This window comes from Panthera uncia (assembly GCF_023721935.1).
Source record: "Panthera uncia isolate 11264 chromosome B3 unlocalized genomic scaffold, Puncia_PCG_1.0 HiC_scaffold_2, whole genome shotgun sequence".
NCBI lineage: Eukaryota > Metazoa > Chordata > Mammalia > Carnivora > Felidae > Panthera > Panthera uncia.
The window spans coordinates 4,818,237-4,835,076 of record NW_026057583.1 but is presented as its reverse complement, the minus strand read 5'-3'; the positions used below and the strand labels follow the sequence as shown (position 1 = coordinate 4,835,076).

Here is a 16,840-nt window from a genome sequence, read left to right as displayed (position 1 = left end):
CGCGCACCGCCCGGGACAACCGGCTGGGCTGCATGTTCGTGCGCTGCGCGCCCTCCAGCCGCTACACGCTGCTGTTCTCGCACGGCAACGCCGTGGACCTGGGCCAGATGTGCAGCTTCTACATCGGCCTGGGCTCTCGCATCAACTGCAACATCTTCTCCTACGACTACTCGGGCTACGGCGTCAGCTCGGGCAAGCCCTCCGAGAAGAACCTGTACGCCGACATCGACGCCGCCTGGCAGGCGCTGCGCACCCGGTGAGCCCGCGGGGGGGGTGTCCCCCGGCCCCCCACCCCCCCCCGCACCTCTCCGGGGTCCCCACCCTCGCCGGCCGCGCGCGGGGTGGGCGGTGGGGCCGGGTGGGTTCGCCTGCCCCCTCCGCCCCTGGCCTTCCCGCTCCCCAGACGCCGCCGGGAGCGCGGGCCCCGGGGCTTTGCCCCCTCAGGCACGCCTGGGTGCCGCCGGCCCGGGGCCCTCGTGGCTCCGGTCACCGCCCGCGGCGGCCTGGGGGCGCCGCGGGGCCCGGGTAGGAACAACTTGGTTCGCGCCGAGTTTGTGCGAGCTGGCGGCCGGGGACCGAAGGTCGTCACACTGCAGTGACCTTGGGCCAGGCGCGGGGGTCGCGGAACCATCCGGGGGCGACACGGGATGGCTTCCACAGATTTTCCCGTCGTCAGGTGCTCCGAGGGGCCACGTGTGGGCAGCCCTGGAGGTGGCCAGCCCTGGAGGTGGCCGGAGGGGCGGAGTGGGAAGTTAGTGGAAGTTAGCCTCCCGGCCAGGAGCTTAGCCGGCGGCCTGTGGGCCTCGCACCTCACAGAGCCTCAGGAACAAGCCCAAGATGAGCTTGAATCTTCTGGGATGGGGCTTGGGAATCACTTGACCTTGAGTTAGCATTCACAGAAGGACTGGGAAGTAGGTATGGAGGCGGGGCCTTTGGTGGACCAGGCCCAAACCCGGGTCGTGGTGCTCTGGTGAGACAGCACTCAGAGAACTTGAGGTCTGTTCTCCGCGTGGGCACGTGTCTGGCAGGTGGGCCAGTCACGTCACCCGCTGTGCTCTAGCTGTGGTGTGTGTGACTTTTCCCCCACCCACCCCGGAGCCATGATGGTGACAATACTTGGGATCGTGTCTGTCATGTCACCTGGTTTCCTCCCCCGGAAAGAGTCCCCAGGGTACATGCAGTTGGCCCTGTTATGGCGATGGGCACTTGATCTAAAATGTCTTTGCTTGGCTTATGCAGGTGGCCGACAGGAATGAGTTCTGTCTCCTTTCCTGTTCCTGCCATGCTCATAAATTACCCTCTGCCTTTCTGGGAAAATAGCTTGTCGGACAGAAGAACATTTCAGATGCTAATTTGTGTTCCCCTGGAGTCTTGAAGGACTTCTCTTGGCTGATAGTTTTTCGAAAATGACTTGGGCGGAGGAGAATGTATCGTACATAGATACAGTGAGAGCCACCTGTTCCTGGAAGGGGTTTCAAAACAGCGTGTCCTACACAGTCAATACCTTGCTACAGTGTGCCGTTGGTAAAGGTAGTAAGCATAAGGGTTGGCCTGAAGTCCGTAACAAACGAACCATTAAAGTCCTCCCTTGGGTATCAAGATGTTAGGAGCCCCTGTCCCTGCTTGTGCCAAACTGCGTTAGAACTAAAGCCCGTCAGATTCAAGGCTAGCCCTTTGCCCTGAGTATACAGGTGTGGCCGTGTTACCACATAGGCGGCGTGTAGTTATTTCCTGGAGACTTTTGCCACATTTAGTTTAATTAAAGGCACGGCTTCTGGATAAACAGTCCGATGCAGTTTTGGATTATCTGATGATGGATCTACATTTTTCCCATGACTTATGTAATTTCATGCCACAATTCACGTCTGGATAGAGTCACACTCCTGTAAAACGGGTTAGAATTTATTTTATTTTTTTAATGTTTATTTATTTATAGAGAAAGACAGAGAGCAAGGGAGGGACAGAGAGAGAGGAGAGAGAGGATCCCAAGCAGGCTCCGCACTGTCAGCACAGAGCCTGATGTGGGGCTTGATCTCACAACCCTGTGATCATGACCAAGAGTCGGACGCTTAACCGACTGAGCCCCCCAGGCGTCCCCAAAGTGGGTTAGAATTTAAAGGCTACGATGAGCGTCTTAGAGGTTGAAGAAACTTACAAATGATCTTGCCCTGGGCTTTTCAAGCCTTTTCGACAGTGGCCCCCCAGTAACAAATACTACACGTCAGGTCTCTATCGAGCGCACGCAGGTAACGTCGGTACCTGTCTGTATCCGTTTACACCCGAAGTGTTTCACAAACCCCTGTTTTTTTCTATGGGCAACGTACTCGGTATAATGTCTTCCATTTGGTTTCATAGTGAAACAACAGCAACAAACAAACAAGGAAAAGAGTGCAGGTTGCTGGCCCCTGAATTTGTTTCCTAACTTCTGGACATTGATCTTGTGCCCACCTCGTCTGACGGAGGCCAGTCGGACAGGGGACCAGTCTCTTGGCTGCTGGTTTAGTGCTCTTCCCACGATGCCATGCGGGCCTACTTATCAGGTTTCTCAAGAGGGGCGTGTATGTGTCTCACTCTGACAACTTAGGAGTCGCCCGATGTGGAAGCTGTTCGGTCCCTTCACGGCCTCCCGTCGGCGGCTCTCTCGTCCTTTGTGCTTCTTCTTCGGCCCCAGGTGGGTTCCCGTGGGAGGACTGTAAGCCTGTAAGTCAGGTGTGCGCGTCCCACTTGCTTCCCCTCAGTACCCGGCCCGGTGCTGGCCTCCCTTCTCCCTCCTAATGCTCGCCTCCGGCCTCTCGAGCGTGCCCTCCTCCTGTGCCGGGAACGCTCTATCCTGACCGGGTCCTGATTGGATCCGGAGACCCTTTGTGTCCCTGGGCACCTGGTACCCCGCCCTGCCCTTCCCGTACTTTCTTACCACATCCTGTCATTTAACTGTATTCCCACCGAACTGGAAGTCTCTTGAGGGCAGGAGCTCTGTGTCCTCCTTATGCCCCACAATGCCTTAAAATAATGGCATGCATTAAATATTTGTTTCACGACGGGGCGCCTGGGTGGCTCAGTCGGTTGAGCGACTTCAGCTCAGGTCACGATCTCATGGTTTATGAGTTCACGCCCTGCGTCGGGCTCTGTGCTGACGGCTCAGAGCCTGGAGCTTGCTTCAGGTTCTGTCTGTTTGTCTGTCTGTCTGTCTCTCTCTCTCTGCCCCTCCCCGACTCACACTGTCTCTCCCCGTCTCTCAAAAAGATGAATAAATGTTAAAAAAAAAATTTTTTTTTTAAATATTTGGTTAGTGAATGGCACATATGGGTGCCCCATAAATAGATAAATGGGGTGAATTCAGTTTTTCCTAGGTTGGACTCTTAGGAGAAGGAGTTGGGTTTAATTTTCCCTCCAAAGTTTTCACATCCAAGGGTACCACCGTAGGGGGTCGTACGACGTACACGCGCTGTGTCCGTGACGTGGATGTCCTCGGGATGGCGAAGCGTCTGTGCGTTTTCTTCACCTGTATCCGCCCCCCGTGTGCGCTGTCCCGGGCTGCCCAGTGCTGGGCTGGGGACTTCCCGCGTAGACACTACCGAGGGCGCACGTGCCTGGGGTAGGTTAGCGGGGCCTCTAAGTGAGGAGCCGTACGGCGGGCGGGCGAGTCTTTCAGAATAAAGGCTTCCGGAGGAAGGAAACTTGAAGCGAGCAGGGTGTTCGTTGCTGTTGGGCCAGCAGACGATTATTTTAAGCATTTGAACGTCGCTAGCAAAGGTGTGGAAGAGAAGCAGGTTCGCAGGATCCAGGAAGGGTGTGGACACAGCGTGAAGGAAGTCACGTGGCGTCCCGGTCCGTGGGCTGCTCTGAGGAGATGCCACAGCCTGGGTGGTCCTCGGGACCTCACGGTTTGTTCCTCACGCTTCTAGGGGCTGCGATCAGGGTGCCAGCGTGGTCGGGGTCCGGTGAGGACCCTCTTCCTGGTTGCAGGCTGCTGGCTTATGTATTTTCACTCGGCTCAAGGGACAAGGGACCGTTCGCGGCACAACCTCGCCAGAGGGCTCCACGCTCGTGACCCGACCGCCTTCCGGAGGCCCCACCTCCTGACAGCGTCACTTTGGGTGTGCGGTTTCAACTTAGGAGTTTTGGGGAAGGGACTCGTGACTGTCTAGCCCCCCCACCCCCCCCCTGCCAGCAGCCGGTGTGGGAACAGGGAGGGAAGGTGAGAACCTTCTACGAGTGAGGACCTGAGCATGATCGACGGCTTGACGGTTAGGACGCGCGTGACGTTTGTGTTTTGAGGACGTGCGGTTGGGGGAACGCGTCGGGACCCCCTGGGGATACTCGCAGACGGGACACTGGAAGCCCGGTGGCCTCCTTGGAAGGCGGTGTGTAACGAGCTGGGGGGTGGCTCCTCCATTGGCTCAGGTGGGCAGAGACAGAGGAGCCCCCTCGACACACGTCCCCGGGGCGGGGGGGGGGGGGGTCCTCGCGGACGTCGGCGTCGTAGGCTGTGCAGAAGTGGGACCCAGGGCTCAGGGAGGTGAGTCAAGCAGATAAGCCAGGGGATGGGGTGTGAGGCAGCCGGGAGCGTCTTCATCCGGAAGAACAGGAGGGGCACCTGCGCTCACCGTCGTCATTCACAGAAGTTGTGGGAACATTCGTCCGACGCGGAGCCTGTGGCGGAGCGAGGCATTTGGTGACAGAAACACCGACCCAATCAGAGAAAGCCAGTGCAGACAGAGATAGATGACGTCCGGTGACTGCGTGCAAATGGCTAATTAGGAAAGATAACGTTGCAGCCACACTCACTTCCTCTGCCGGCACACCATTAGCCGTTAAACGCACGTGTCGATGCGGGGCTCCGTAGGGTTCGCTCCCCTTGAGCATCCCTAACCGCAGATGCGTTCTTGCTTGCTTTTTTCTCCTTCTTTTTTTGGTGAAAGGTGGGGTAGAGTTTAGAGGCATTTCTAAAAAATTTTGTGAATGTTTTATTTTTGAGACAGAGAGAGACAGAGCGTGAGCAGGGGAGGGGTAGAGAGAGAGAGAGGGAGACACAGAATGGGAAGCAGGCTCCAGGCTCCGAGCCGTCAGCACAGAGCCCGACGCGGGGCTCGAACCCACGGACCGCGAGATGGTGACCTGAGCCGAAGTCGGACTCGACCCACTGAGCCACCCAGGCGCCCCTAGAGGCGTTTTGAATATGTAACCAAGGGTTGCTGTTTTGTAACTTCTGTGTCTCTGATTCATAGGATCCGTAATTAGGAAATTGGTAGGTCCTGGGAAGGCTGTAGTGAGTGCCCTTGGGTGGTGGGGCCCTTCGAGAGCCCTGTCCGCTGGTTGTGAATGCTGTGTATCGTTTCGCCTCTCCGGGTGGGTCTCCCCTGGGAGCAGCAAAGCAGGCCCTTCCCCGGGCTGGGGAAATTGCGGACCTGACTTCTTTGTTCTTAAGCTTTGTCAGAGGGGATACTACGGTGCCGTTCGGGAAGGATGCTTCGGGTTTCTAGCTGGGCTTGACCGGGGACGAGGGGAACAGAATGTGTTACGGACGGTGTGTGACCTAAGGGGAAAGTGCAGTGGTATTTCTAGAAAGGGAGCAGAGTATCGGCTTGCCGTTGAAGGCAGCCAGCGTGGGAATATCCCTCTCGGAAGACCGTGACTCTTCAGAATAGATGCGTTGAAAAGTGCGTTTTGGGGTTTGCACAGCGCCTCTCACCTTGCTGTCTCGTCCCCTCTCCCTCCAAGTACACCTGCTCCACGCCCGGCCGTCCACGCCGCCTTCCCACACATCCGGCAGGGACGGTTTCTCTCCAGCCCAACCGGATTCGGAGCTTTGGGTCCGTGATTCACGATTATTCTCCACGGTTCTGTTTCACGGGCCTCACTTCCCTCTGGTGATCCCCTTGTGGAAGTCGTGACCAGCGACCGAATGGGCAGTCAGTCCTGGGCGTGTTCTCTTGGCCAAACGTGTTGGTTTGTACGTAGGGTGCCCTTGGAGGCTCGGGCCGGAAACCGTGATTTGTGTCTTTCCGTAAGGGCGGAAAAGGCCTTTCTGGAGAAGTCACTTGCAGGATACCACCCCGAGGTCACTTACGGTGCAGCCTTGGGGCGCCTGGGTGGCTCAGTTGGTTGAACATCTGACTCTTGATTTCAGCTCAGGTCATGACCTCACGGTTCGTGGGATCGAGTCCCGCATCGGGCTCTGCGTCGGGTGTGGAGCCTGCTTGGGATTCTCTCCCTCCCTGTCCCGTCACTGCCTCCTCTCTGTCTCTCTCAGAATAAATAAAAATAAACTTGGAAGAAGGCTTCCCCTCCCGCTGCTCTCCTCCTCCCCGGATGCAGGACCTCTCCACCCTGTTCCGTGTCGGTAATCCCGCGTAAGACTCGGAGTCTGGCGTTCGGAACGGCGGCGAGAATTCTGGCTGCGTTCTGCTTGCGCCGCGCGGACGCTGTAAATCTCCAGGTGAAGAGGAAGCTTGGTGGGCAGGATCCAGAGTCTCAGCACAGATCCACGTACGGCGCCACTAATCGGCTGTTCGAAGACTGCTTTCTTTTTCCGCATTGTTCTGAATAGGCTTCCGGTTTGTCTAAGAGATTTAATTTACAAAAGTTAGATAAGCGCAGAACCTTTTGAGCCGGGGAGATTCGTCCTAATCCCAGCTGTCCTTCTGGCCCATCATGTCACCTTGAACAAGGCGCCACACGCTTGGGTTTCCTGTTCCAAGAGAGAGAGAGAGAGAGAGAGAGAGAGAGAGCGGGCCCTGGGACCCTGCCAGCCAAGCTCCCGCCCCCTCTGGTTGTGGGGCTGGTGAGGCCCAGTCTCCACGGAGCCCCGGCCTCCACAGGGCTCACTCTCACAAAAGAGCACAGGCCTTGAAAAATAGCCCACAATTCACTTCTTAAAGCGGGTCAGTAGATCAGCGACGTCTTTGCCTTTCTGTGACCACGCGTGTGGGCTCCCACGGCAGGTGACGGGCGGTAGGAAGAGGGCCTCCCCTCCCTCCTCCCCTGCAGCTGATGCCCCCCCCCCCCCCCCGGGCTGCTGGGGACAAGTGGCCGGTGGCATGAACTAGGTTCTGAGCAGCCCCCGGGGCAGAGGAGAGTGGGCGGGCGTGGGTAGAGGAGGCAGGAGACATGGGTGAGCCTGTGTCGGCGTGGCTTGTGTGCGGCTCCTGTCAGAGGCCCCCGGCTTGAGGTGACTTCGTGATTCGTGTCTTCATTGAGGCGATTTACAGCCGCACCGATCCCTGGCTCCTTCCGTCAGAGTAACGCAGCAAGGTTGTCTCAAGGGTGACCTGGAAAGGAATGTTCTCGCGAGTCTGAGCTCTCCCTGGGGCTTTTATGGTTAAGGGCAGAGGCTTTGGAGTCCGGCAGACCTGAGCCTGGATCCCGCTTGTGCCACCCTTAGCCGCGTGGCCTCGGGCAGGTTTCCCAAGCAGCGCGAGCCTCCGTGACAGGTGCAGTGGTAACAGTAACGGTAATAGCACAGTAACAGCATGAACAGCGAGTGTTCTAGCACGGCGCCTTCCACGAGGGGAGGGCGCCACACGTGGGCCGTTTTCATCGTTTACGCTCATCAATACGGTTATTAGAGCCGTACCGACCGAACGTTCAGATCTTGCTGAAGGCCAGGCACTCAGATCAGAAAGACCATTAAAGAAATTGCTTCCTTCCCCGCTCTCCGTAGACCTAAGGGCAACCCTGGCCAGGCCGGTGTGGACGCAGAGAAGGGCAGAGATGTCTCAGTTTGACGCTTTTCCGCCCTGGTCCGTGGGAGACCGCGGGCACGGTGCAAACCCCCAGAGCACCAGACGCCCTCCCCCCCCCCCCCCATCCCCCGTGTGCGGTGCTCTTTTGTCTGCACGCGTACCCGCGATCGAGGTCACGTATGCACTCGGCACACGAAGACGTGAGCAACACGAGAGCAGCGCGGTCAGATCCCGTCACGAAAGTTACGTGCACGTGGCCTGTCGGCATCTGTCATTGTGCTGCACCCCCCTTTCTCGCGCCGATGGGAGACGACGCGCGCCCACGCGAGGAGACCCGGTGAGGCGGGTGACGTGGCGTCAGACCGCTGGTGACCTCCTGGCGATGCGTCGTGGGAGGAGGGTCGTCTGCCTCCGGATCGCGGTTGCCTGCCAGGATCCGGGGGCATTACTGGGCTCGGTGCCCAGGAGGAGGGCTCTTCGAACGCGCTCGTCTGGGCTCCAGGTGTCCTGTCGTAGCTCTGGGGGGGGGGGGGTGTGCGTTGGGGTTCCGAATCCAACAGCGCCCCCCACCCCCCTCCCTGGGCGTCTGGGTGCCCGCAGGAGGACCGAACAGGAGAGGAAACTTTGCCTGTAACCCGGCACCCTGCGGTCCCTTGGCAAACCCTTCCTCTTCTCCCTCCCCCAGGCCGTTGGCAGGCCGCACTCGCGGGGTGTATGTTCCGGCTGGAACAGGAGACTTCTTGGGGCTTAGAGTCAGGGGTGGGGAGGAGGAGAAGGTGAAAGCCAGCCCCCCGCCTCCACCCAGGGCGGTCCGGTGGCTCTACACGAGCGGGACGACCTCAGTAGGCAGTTGGCCTTCCCTTTCCCTCGAGCTTCCGCGGGACCCGAGTCGCACACTTTCTTCGAAAATCTGAGCGCTCCCACGGGGCCTCGTCGCTCTGATTCCTGTCGAGTGTTCGAGGCTCTGTCTTGGAGCTCACACCATTGGCTCGCTTGAGAGCGCTCGAGGACCCCGGCACGGTGGTGAACCTGTTTCCAGAAAGTCCAGGTCATGGCGCTTCGGCCCCCAGCCTGCTAGTCGACTGTCGCGTATCAGTGATTTGCTGAGTCACCGGGAAGAGCGTGGCCGCAAGGTTACTTTTTAACGCAGTGCTGCTTCGGTTGTCCTGGGGGGAAAAAAGGAGCACAGAGAATCCCGTGGTGATTGTTAGTTTGTTTCTTTTGGCTCCGTTTCTCAGTGGTTAAAAATGAAGTCGGGGCGCCTGGGTGGCTCGGTCGGTTGAGCTGAGCTGAGCGTCTGACTTCGGCTCAGGTCACGATCTCGCGGTTCGTGAGTTCGAGCTCTGCGTCGGGCTCTGTGCTGACAGCTCGGAGCCTGGAGCCTGCTTCCGATTCTGCACCTCCCTCTCTCTCTGCCCCTCCCCTGCTCACATTCTGTCTCTCTCTCTCTCTCTCTCTCTCAAAAATAAATAAAGATTAAAAAATTAAAAAAAAAAAAAAAGAAATCTGGGCAGTTCGGTTGGGGGAGGAGTGCGAAGGGAGCCTGTGTTCAGTGGGTTTCCAGACGTTAATTATAACTGCGAGCTAAGCCCTCTGCTAGTACGGTTAGTAATCAAGTGAGAGTTCCAACTTACCCAACACTATTTCTGGCGATTGTCGCGGACAGAACCAGACCGTGTGTCGTGAGGATTATAGTGCCTGCAAAGGTCTGTGTACAGGAGTTGTATATGCCGGTTTAACTTCAGTATTTTGATTTATCCCTCTTGTCATAAATAACCCAGAGATATTTCAAATTCCCTGTTTCTGGTTGCTGGGTTTTTTTTCAGTTTTTGAGTTTTATTTATTTTGGGGGGAGGGTGCAGAGAGAGAGGGAGAGGGAGAGAGAGAACCCCAAGCAGGCTCCACGCTGTCGGCACTGAGCCTGACTTGGGGCTTGATCTCGTGAACCTCAAGCTCATGACCTGAGCCGAAATCCAGAGTCAGATGCTTAACCGACTGAGCCACCCGGGCGCCCCTGAAGTAGTTTTTTGAGTGAACGTGCTGTCATGTATTTAATTGGATGAAATTAGTTTTTTGCACTCAAACTTCGAGAAAACCCCAGAAAGGACGTCATGACGAGAGGGCCGAAGATGGCAGGACTGTCACCATGAAGGCTTTCCCCGTGTCTGCCTCTGTCCCTGACGCCCAGCGGGAGCTGGCTGGCCTGGGGTCCCACCGCCCCTGGGCTGCACCCACGGGGGGCCCCGCCACCCCTCAGAGTCAGCGTACTGTAAACACAGCTCGTCGCCACTCCGACCTCGTGTCGCCCTGTGTTTTCCGGGTCCCCTTGGGCGCCTCGCTGTCCGTCGCACGTCTGGCCAGCCACACCTTGCTGCTGAGTCATCAGAGCTCGCTCGCCTGATCACGGTTGTCTGGGTCCCACCCACGGGGACGTCCCCGGAGCCTGCTCTCAGCACCCCCGCTTCCTCGTCGCTGGGCCCGTGCCTCGCCCTCCCTGCCCTTCGCCACCGGCTGGGCTCCACAGCCCCCGCCGCGGCCACACCTTGCACGTCTCGTATTGCCTCCCGCGGCACTCCGCCGTCGGGATCTGGAAGCAGGAAACATCCCTTTCTGACTCAGTCTCGTATTCTCTTGCCTATGCTTTTCCTTGCAAGGGGCAGAAACCAAGGAAAAGCAGCCAACCCCATGATTCTGTAAACAGTACTTGATGAGAGCACGGTACGTGTTAAAGGGCAGAGAATGTAGAACGGAGTAGGGTGATGGGCGTCCCGGAGAGTGGGCGCCCACGGTGCGGTTTTCAAAGGTGAGAATGTGCTTCATCCGGAGAGCGACCTCTGGCCCCAAGCGCCAAGGGGTCAGCCCCGTGGCTCCGTGCAGGTGCAGGAAAGGCCAGGGGACGGAGGCCCTAAGGTTCGTGGAACATCAGGGAAGCCGGTGTGGCCGGAGCAGGGCCACGAGGCGTGCACACTGGGGGCCGTGAGAACGGGGACACAGTGAAGGGGGGCGGTGGGGGTCCTACGGCGTGTAACGGGGGCCTCGGGGACAGAAGGGACCGGGTTTGACGGGTGTCAGTGGTTCCGGGTGATTGTGTTGGTGATGAACAGAGGGCCCGGGTACCGGGGAGGGAGGAAGACGGGTTGGGACTCCCCTGGGGGATCGCGAGTTAGGGGCGATGGTGGCAGCAGACGTGGTGAGAAGGGCTCGGACCCGGGGTGCTCTTGTGCAGACAGACCACGGGCATTGGCTGAGCGCAGTGGGGACGGGAGGGGCGTGGACGAGTCCGAGGGTCGTCGCTCCTCACTGAGGTGGCCGGGGGCTGGCGTGGCTCCCGAGTGCCAAGGCTGGGCCGGGACTCGGCTGTGGCATTGTCGCCTTTGAGATGCCCATCAGACGTCCAGGGGGTCAAGTGGAGGGGCGACAGGGTGCGAGCCTGGGCTTCGGGATGAACTTGGGAATTGTCCCTTCAAAGGAGGAAAAGCCACGAAGCCAAAAGCAAATCGGAGAGAACGGGCATTTGTGTGGAAGAACCTGCCTGTGCCCCTTGGCCTCCGAGGGAGCCCCATGTGGCAGGGTCAGAGGCTCCCCCGAGTGACCGGTGTCTCCTTGGGGGACAGCACCATGCCGTCCGGTGATGTGTGCTCTGCTTGGTGGCTGGTGGCCCCCAGGTCACGCTCTGTGCCTGGAGGCTGGACCCCCGTGGTGTCTTCCCAGCGCCCGTGTGGTTCCCCGCGGAAGGCGCTGCCCCCTCCTGGGTCCGGCCATCACCCCAGGGTCCCTTTGGTGCTGCAAGCCTCCTGGCTTCCCCAACTAGCTTCTGGAAAGCCTGACGCTGCTCCCCGGGGAGCAGCGTTTCACGGCGTGTAGGGTGTGAGAGCATCTTCGCTACCTTCGCACGATCAGGTGTGGCAAAGACTGTGGTTTTGATTGCCGTGCTGCCTGCTGCCTGCCTGTCGTCCCCACGTGTCCCCTTTGAGCTGAACGGGGGACGAGAGCTCCTTGGGGGCCTCCGTAGCACCCGCTCGCTCTGTGGCCGCTGCTTCCGTTGTCTGCGTTTTCCTCTTGTGTCCGCGTTTACCAGGAGCCGCGAAGGTGACTCCTTAACACCCGGGACGGTTGGAACCTGAGGGTGTCGGGAGTGGCCTCTTCCACCCACAGTGTTTTCTGGCCAGGCTTGTTGAAAGGGCCGCCGCCTGTGTGCCTATGGAGATTGGACAGCGGGGCTCCCCGAGCTCTTTGCCCGGACCGCCCTTCTCCAGCCCGCACACCCCGCTGACCATCCCCCCTGCGCCTGCGGACCGGACCCGTGGTCCCCACAAAGCCCGGGTCCCTTTCTCTGCTCCCACAGCTCTGACCATAGCTCGCTGGCTCTCGTCACTGCTACCGAGAGCTCCTGGTTGGTTCTGACCACAGCTGACTCGTCTGCAGGAGCACGGTGTCCCTGGGGCGTCCGGGTGGCTCAGTCGGTCGAGCATCCGACTTCGGCTCCGGTGATGATCTCACGGTTTGTGGGTTCGAGCCCCGCGTCGGGCTCTGTGCTGACAGCTCGGAGCCCGGGACCTGCTTTGGATTCTGTGTCTCCCTCTCCCGCTGCCCCTCCCCCACTCAGGCTCTGTCTCTCTCTCTCTCTCTCAAACATAAATATTAAAAAAAAACCCACGTCCTTATCCCCCACCTTCGATGGTTATCAATATTCTGCCGTACCCGTGACACGCTTCTGTCCACACCCCTCCCCCACGCGATTATCACCTCCCTGTAGCTCTTCTTTATTGCGAGGAAAAATCCACACCATCGACATGCACAAATCCTATCCTCGCTGTCTGATTTCCCGGCAACCTCTTGCTGTCTGTATCAGCACTCAGACGTGGTGATGAGCCAGCCGCAGAACCGGGCTTACCTTGGTGCGTCGTGGGAGGCGTCCTGGCATTATTGGAGTATGGGTTGCAATACGAGACTGGATCTCGGGGGGATATTAAATAGGTTTAATACCAAATACGTATCAAAGGAAAGGTGCCGGAGTCTCGGCTACTGGTTTTCAACATCAGCGTCGTGAAGATTAGATAGACAGACAGGCAGGCAGGCATGGCCCATCTATTTGTAACGAGTGGGGTGCAGTGAAAAGATCACTGGTGGTCCGGAGCTAGGAGACGTGGCCCTGCTTAGGCACTGAGATGCACAGGCATGCGGTGCCTGGGCCTGTCCTGTCTTCGGGCCCCATTTTCTCTCTTCATAAACCAGAGGTTTGCTTGGATGTCAGTTTGGGTTTCGCCACGACTCCCCAAACCTCTTCTTTGTGTGGAGCAAATGTCATACGTTACGTAGTTCTAATCATCGCATCTGTAGGGCAGGGACTGTTGTTGTCTCCAGTTTAGAGATTGGAAAACCGAGGACCAGGAAAAGAGGGGCGACTTGACCAGGGTCACACGGAGTCGAGAGGTGAGCCGGGATTTGGACCCAGGCAGCCTGCCCCTGGAGCTCACGTTCTAAAATCAGACGGTGTTCTCTCCATCAGTGGGCTCCCAGGGTGATGGGCACTGAGCGTCTTGGAAGGTACTCAAGGCTGCACACTGCACACGTGGAAACAGCAGAACTTCTGTTTCTGTTCATTATTATTTTTCAGTGTCTGCTTTTTTGCTTTAAATGTTCATAAGGTTTCATACAATGTTTTAAAAAATTTTTAATGTTTATTTATTCTTTTTTTTTTAAATTTTTTTTCTAATCTTTATTTATTTTTGAGACAGAGAGAGACATAGCATGAATGAGGGAGGGTCAGAGAGAGGGAGACACAGAATCTGAAACAGGCTCCAGGCTCTGAGCTGTCAGCTCAGAGCCCGACGCGGGGCTCGAACTCACAGACTGCGAGATCACGACCTGAGCCGAAGTCAGAGGCTTAACTGACTGAGCCACCCAGGCGCCCCATATTTATTTTTGACAGAGAGAGAGAGAGGGAGAGGGAGAGAGGGAGGATGAGTAGGGGAGGGGCAGAGAGAGAGGGAGACACAGAATCGGAAGCAGCCTCCAGTCTCCGAGTTGTCAGCCCAGAGCCCGGCGCGGGGCTCGAACTCATGGACCATGAGATCATGACCCGAGCTGAAGTCGGATGCCCAACCGACTGAGCCACCCAGGCACCCCAGGTTTCATACGATGCTTTAAAACACTCATATGTATAAATCTGTATTTGTACATGCATCGGATACATGTGATCATTTTTATTAAAAGACATTTTTTAGTTTTTTTATTTTTGAGAGAGAGACAGCGAGGGAGAGAGAGAATCCCCAGCAGGCTCCACACTCTCAGCACGGAGCCTGATGTGGGGCTCAAACCCACAAACTGAGACCACGACCTGAGCTGAAACCAAGAGTCGGACGCATAACCGACTGAGCCATCCAGTCGCCCCCTATATGTGCTCATTTTTAGGAAGGAGAAAGCGTGGTGAAAAGTTTGGACACCAGTGGTCTAGACGCATACTGTTACTTAGTATTTCTTGGACTTCTTCTCTTAGAATCACAGGATCTGAGCAGGCTGAGAAATTTGAATTTTTAGAATTTTCAACCTTACAATTTCCCTGACGTGTGTCAGGTGCTGGGCCAGATGCTTGGTACAATCTTTCATTGTTATTAGGTCTTTTCTAGTACAGAAAAAAAAAAAAAAAAACCCTTCCATTTGCATTTAAAAGATGACTTTGAATACCCTTGGAGAGACTTCCCCCCGTGGAATTCTGTACTTGTGTCTAGCAGTATTCTGAAGACACAAAATGTCTCCTGAACCTTTGGAAATCAGCTGAAAGGAAGAAAAGAAAAAAGGATTTGAAAAAGAGGGGCGCCTGGGGGGCTCAGTCGGTCAAGCGTTCAACTTCGGCTCAGGTCACGATCTCGCGGTTGGTGAGTTCGAGCCCCGGGTCGGGCTCTGTGCCGACAGCTCGGAGCCTGGAGCCTGCTTCGGATCCTGTGTCTGCCCCCCTCTCTGCCCCTCCCCGGCTCCTGCTCTGTCTCTCCCCTTCTCTCAAAAATAAACAAACGTGAGAAAATTTTATTAGAAAAAGATTTTCAGAATAGCACCCTGCCTTTCTGAAGGGTGTTGTACCCTCCTGGGCGCTTTTCTGTGTGCCCTCTCTGGTCCCGAGAAGCGTTTTGGGAGAAAGGGACTGTCATTTGCACTCGGGACGCTAGTACAAGGAGGTTTAGGGAGAGTGAGTGGTCTGCAGTAGCCCGGGGGCTGCGAAGCGGCCGAGGGCCAGGCGTCAGTGTCTTTGTCGGGATGGTCAGATTCCTTCCAGCGCGGCCTCTCTGAATGTGCCGCGGCCTGGGCACTCTTACAGCTTGCTGTCCGGCGATGTTGTCCGTCGTCCTGTACGGATGGTCCGGCAACGCGGGCTTTCCACATTTTACGTTTTTTTTTTTTTTTTTTTTAGCACATTGGCTTCTATCTCTCGTTCCTGTGTTCCTGTGTTTATTGTCCTTCCTGAGTTCCTGAGACTGGCTCTAAAGAGCCATCATGACCTATTTTAATAACACGGAACAGGGTTTTATTCCTGAGCCTTTCAAGTCGGACCCGTTTCCCCTACTGAGCTGCAGGGTTTGTGTTTGCGGACGGGGAGTGAAAAGTCCTTGCGAATCCACCTTGCGAAGCACCTTGGCGTGCTTTGGGCTCGACAGAGAACCTCAGAAAGGCGTCCGGATGGAGCCCACCCCGAGGATACAGGGTGGTCCTCGTCCCCGGCTGCCCGAAGCCTAGTGCTAGGCAGGTCTCAGCAAGGGCTCTTCCGCCTAATCCCAGACGAGCCTCTTGACGTGTTCCTGTCTCAACAGGCAGGGGACAGCAAGTGACGTAAGTCATTGGAAACCTCTCCACTTTGCGGGTTCTTACCAAGGCGCGAAAGCGACAGGGTCTTTGCAAGCCGACAGCGAGAGGGGCGCAGGCAGCAGAAGACTGAAGTTTGGAACGTGTGCAGGTGTCTTGCCAGAGTGGACCCCGATGTCAGGTGCCATTTGTAAGGGAAATCGTCTTTCCCCCCTCCCCCAGCCCCCCACCCCACAGGAGTTTAGTTTTCCGGAATTATAGCCGGAGACGTTAAGGGGCAAGATTGTTCATCTAGTTAGCTGTGCTGTGCCCGGTAAAGCCCGTGATGTCTATCAGTGGATTTGAAGGCTTCGGCCCTTCCCTTGCCAGGGAAGCCATTCGAGTGTGTGGTCGCACGATCCTTGGGAGGGACGTGAGGATTGGGGGACTCCGGCGGGTCCCCGTGCCAGTCCACGGTGCCGGGAGACACATTTATTCATCCACAGCAAGAGAAGAACAATAAGGACAGCGGTGGTGTCTCAGAGCCAGGCGTGTTTAATGGGTCCAATATTGCTGAGATTTGTGCCGCTCCCGCGTTTCGTTGTCAAAATCACCTTCCACGCCATTTTATTTGGCAGACTAGATCGTCTCCCTGTCTCGTTGGAGGAGGGAAGGAAGGGGCAGCCTGGCCGGTGTGTGGAAGCTGGAAAAGTCCAGATCTAGTCAGTTAGTCTAGGTCATGCTTGATTCAAGAATTTCTTTATTCTTAAAAAAAAAAAAAACTTTGCTACCTTCAAGTGCAAAATTTGCTCACCGTCGTGGGTTCTTGGTATATTTTCACGACTCGCTACTAATTATTTAGCCTTTGTGTTTGCTTTAGTAATATAAAGTAAACATCCCAAAGCTTTCCCTCAGAGAAGAGCTGGGGAAGTGATAGGACTTCCTATCATAGGACTGGGGAAACCTCGGACCGTGTGGTCCTCTCTGTCTCCCCCTTAACTCCCGCCAACCCCCTCCAATCCCCAGGTAGCCGGCCGCCTGAATCCTGGATTTATCTTTGCCGGTGGTTCCTTGACTACTGGCAGCCATTCAGGCTCAAATGTTGTCTGGATGAATAACTGAATTCACACCTGGAAATCACCGGTTGAATCCTTCTAAGGACAACTTTTTTCTGTGGTTAAGCTCAACTCTTAACTTTTTCTCTTCCCTGTCCTAATTCTTGGTTCGCCGTTGCGTTGAACAACCGTGCACTTGGAAACCACTATCGTCAGGTACGCTCCCTCGGGGCAAAGCTCGTCTTGGACTTCCCTCCAGAATGGAACGCCAGGTACAGCCTCAGCGAGTGCTGGTGCCTAATCATCTCTTTTCGCAGGCTCAGT

The 16,840-nt window shown here is 56.6% G+C and overlaps 1 protein-coding gene across 1 annotated transcript in view; it reads left to right on the top strand.

Annotated features, from left to right (window-relative positions):
- Positions 1-6: 6 nt before the first annotated feature.
- The window catches only part of ABHD17C (abhydrolase domain containing 17C, depalmitoylase), a 47,983-nt gene continuing 31,149 nt past the window's right edge, over positions 7-16,840 (top strand). The window contains exon 1 of the mRNA XM_049614355.1: positions 7-256. Coding sequence (XP_049470312.1) covers positions 33-256 — 224 coding nt within the window. The 5' untranslated portion in view covers positions 7-32. The remainder of the gene's footprint in view (positions 257-16,840) is intronic.